The 3554-nt window shown below is 33.5% G+C and overlaps 1 protein-coding gene across 1 annotated transcript; it reads left to right on the top strand.

The window, feature by feature from the left end:
* Nucleotides 1-540: 540 nt before the first annotated feature.
* LOC133800396 (uncharacterized) lies at nt 541-1407 on the top strand. The gene has a single exon (XM_062238353.1). The coding sequence runs from the start codon at nt 541-543 to the stop codon at nt 1405-1407; it is 867 nt and encodes a 288-aa protein (XP_062094337.1).
* Nucleotides 1408-3554: the final 2147 nt, after the last annotated feature.

Here is a 3554-nt window from a genome sequence, read left to right as displayed (position 1 = left end):
CCTCATAGAAAACCTTTCCTAACTAAATCTTCAAGGGCACTCTAGTCCTTTCTCCTATATTATAATTTTACCAATTCCCATCTAAACTTGTTACTCTCACCAGTTACTAATGGTTACACAGGTTACTCAATCACCAATAACCACTAATTCTCAACTCAAACATGAAATTCTCAAAGTACCCCTAGGCTCCTCCCGAGCCGGGTATAAAAATCCTGTTGTGACTTTTTAAGTTAACTAGCTCTCTAGGACCGTCTCGGCACGTGCATCACAATAATATCACCACACTCACGTGGTACAAATCACATAATACAATTATCACATTTATGCCCTCAGTGGGCTAAAATTACCAATTTACCCCTATCATACAAACGAGGTTCACATGCATATTTATTTCACCTAAACATGCATACTAACCACATATTCATTAAATTCACATAAATTAATGCAGTATAACAATTATTGCCCTCCAGGCACACTAATCAAGGTTCCAAGCCTTATTAGAAAATTTAGGTCGTTACAATTTTAAAAGAGATCTCTGCTATGTGTAAAGCTTTTCTTTGGAGTGGTCAAGCATCCTTGGCAGGTCCGGGTCGGATAGCTTGGAATTCTGTCTGTCAGTCGAAGAAAGCCAGTGGGTTGGGTTTTAAAAATAGCTTAATTTGGATTATTGCAGCTATTGGAAAACATGTTTGGGCTGTTGCTGAGAAGAAGGATAACCTCTGGGTCAAATGGTTTCATCATGACTACTTAAAGCAAGAGGATTGGTGGAATTACTCGGCTCCTATTAATAGTAGTTGGTATTGGAGGAAAATTGATGAAGTCAAAGGGAAATTGAGAAGTTTGATAGAAAGGCTACATGTGCACAAAGAAGATTATCATATTAGTAAAGGTTATGTTTATATTCACTCTCCTCTTGATAAAGTGTATTGGGGGAAGGAGGTGTGGGGAAGATTAAATACTCCTAAGCATAGCTTTATTCTTTGGCTGGCTATTCATAATAGATTGAACACCAAAGATAGACTTAAAAGGCATGGAGTTATTGATCAATCAGATTGTCTGTTTTGTGGTGAAGCTGAGGAATCCTGTGAGCATCTATTTTTTAATTGCCATTTTAGTTTAAATTGTTATCAACAGATTTTGCAGTGGCTGAATTGGAGAACTAAGCTAACCACCTTGAAGAAAGTTATTAGGTGGATTGAGAGAGCTTCTAGTAGCAGCTTTCAGAAGCTAGTTTTTTCAGCTGTTATAGCAGCTTTGCTTTACAACATTTGGAAGGCTAGGAATGATACTTTGTGGCTTGGGAAGAGTATGCAACCTGAGCTAATTGTTCATAATACCAAAGTTAGTGTTAAGAATAGAATTTCGTACAGTTTACCAAAGAAAATTAGTCAACAGGATAGAAATTAGTTTGGGAATTTGTCATGGGGTTGTGTTTTTCTTTCTTTGCTGTGTTTTGAGGTGTTTTTGGAGTTTGTATGATTTGTTAGAAGTAATGAAATTTCTCTTATTTATCAAAAAAAAAAAAAGTTTTAATTATTGTTAATTTAATTGATAAGTAATTACTAATTGACACCAACCAATTAGTAATTACTGTTTATTAATTATTTACTAAACTTTAAGTTAAATGATGATAAATTTTTAAATTAATACACACTTTAAATTAGTTAAGGTTAGGCAACTTAGGGTCTGATTAGTATAGTATCCGAATCCAATTTTATCATTTTAAAAACTTGAAAACAGTGGGATCTACAAGAATAAGTGATTGGTAAGATAGTTTTGAAAATAAAATTCAAATTAATATTCTAATTTTGTGTTCTAAAATCAAAAACAAGAAAATCACGTTTTCTCTTATTCCAAATCATTGTATCCTAAAATCTTACAAATCTACCACATTTTTATATTTTCAGATTCCCTACCAATCACACATTCAGTTTTTAAAAACCCAAAAACAGTTTTCAGATACTAAATCAATCACATTTTCAAAAACATGTTTTCAGACTATAAATTCAGATTTTTATTTCAGAAATCCACTTTTTGAAAATGCAATTTTCCAATTGCGAATCAATCAGGCCCTTACATATTTCATCGCCGCTTCGTCGTTAATCCACTCATCCTTCTTCTTGTGGAGCTGCTCGAATGTGTCTATCATTCTCGAAAATTGGCCAGTAGACAAGTCGATCTAAAAAAACAAATTATTAAAACACTATAACCCCTATAATATTTTCGTTACCGTAAATATGTTAGTTATTATAACTTACGTGATCATAAACATGTGCAATGATGGATTTGGAACAATATCCTCCTAGTATGGGTATTTTTGCCCAAGCCTCTTTATTTCTCTTCAATATACACTTCAAACATAAAATATTACTCATTAATTTAGATTGTAAAATTATAATGAAACATTAATTTAAAAACTAAACTATACCTGGTAAGAATCAGAAGCTCAATATTCGCATAGAATTGCCCAATTAGGATGAGTAATACCAGCATAAGGTTTCGCCTTTGTTCCCTCATTGTCTCATTTCCCCCAACTTTACACCAATGCCTCCTCATTGTATGGCACCAGTCACTCAGTTGCTTTTGCATCAGCCTTGCTATGGCATCGTTGATTACCGAATTGTCTTATGGATAAATGAATTTGTCATAAAATGACAAATTTGGAATTTGTTAAAATATTATGAAGATGGAAAAAATAACAAATTAAAATTTCTTCAAAATTTATTAAGATACTTACAAATAACCTCCACCAAATAAATTATCGATCAGTTAGCGTTACTTGTTCCCAAGTTAGTGTAGTTGGGGGTATGGTCTCACGAAGATAATGAGGCATGGAGTTGTTGAATTACTTGTCGTACATTTGAACCGTTTTACCAGTTTGTTCATTAAACTCTACTTTCAGGTGGCTCAACTTTTTGGAGGCGAGCTCCTTCTCAATATTGCAGCCATAATAAGCTACTCGACCCCTCTTAGAACCACCACTGGTGTCATTGCTTGTTTTGGCCATGCTAAATTAAATTATTTACTAATTAATTAATTTTACTATTATAATATTTTAATAAATATTTTTGTGAATATATATAGTAACTGAAATTATGCAATGAAATGATAATAAATAGAGTAATTGATTGAATTAGATAACAAGTTCCAAATATTCATTCAAAGTACATATCACCGTCCTCATCATAACTAACTACAACATATTATGGACACCACTATCACTATCACTGTCGACTATTACATTGTCGTCATCCTCAACGTCTCCATACTTGGCCAATGTGTCGTCTTTGAATTCAACTTCATCATCAAAAACAAATTCATCTGAACTTTCGCCAAGTAAATCATCGACGTTGTACCTTTCAGTCGGATTGACATCAACCCGATCATACTGAAGACTGTCAAAAATAGGAAGCTCTACCCACAACTGAAATGTTGAAGAATTAAATTCTTGTAATATGGGTATATCATTTGTGGTCTCCGTATCATCGACATCTTTATTTGAGAAAGCTCACACATTCCTCGGAATATATTCATTAACGAGCCTCCAATCATCC

Source organism: Humulus lupulus, chromosome 9 (genome assembly GCF_963169125.1).
Source record: "Humulus lupulus chromosome 9, drHumLupu1.1, whole genome shotgun sequence".
Taxonomy (NCBI): domain Eukaryota; kingdom Viridiplantae; phylum Streptophyta; class Magnoliopsida; order Rosales; family Cannabaceae; genus Humulus; species Humulus lupulus.
This window is presented reverse-complemented; position numbering and strand designations above follow the sequence as displayed.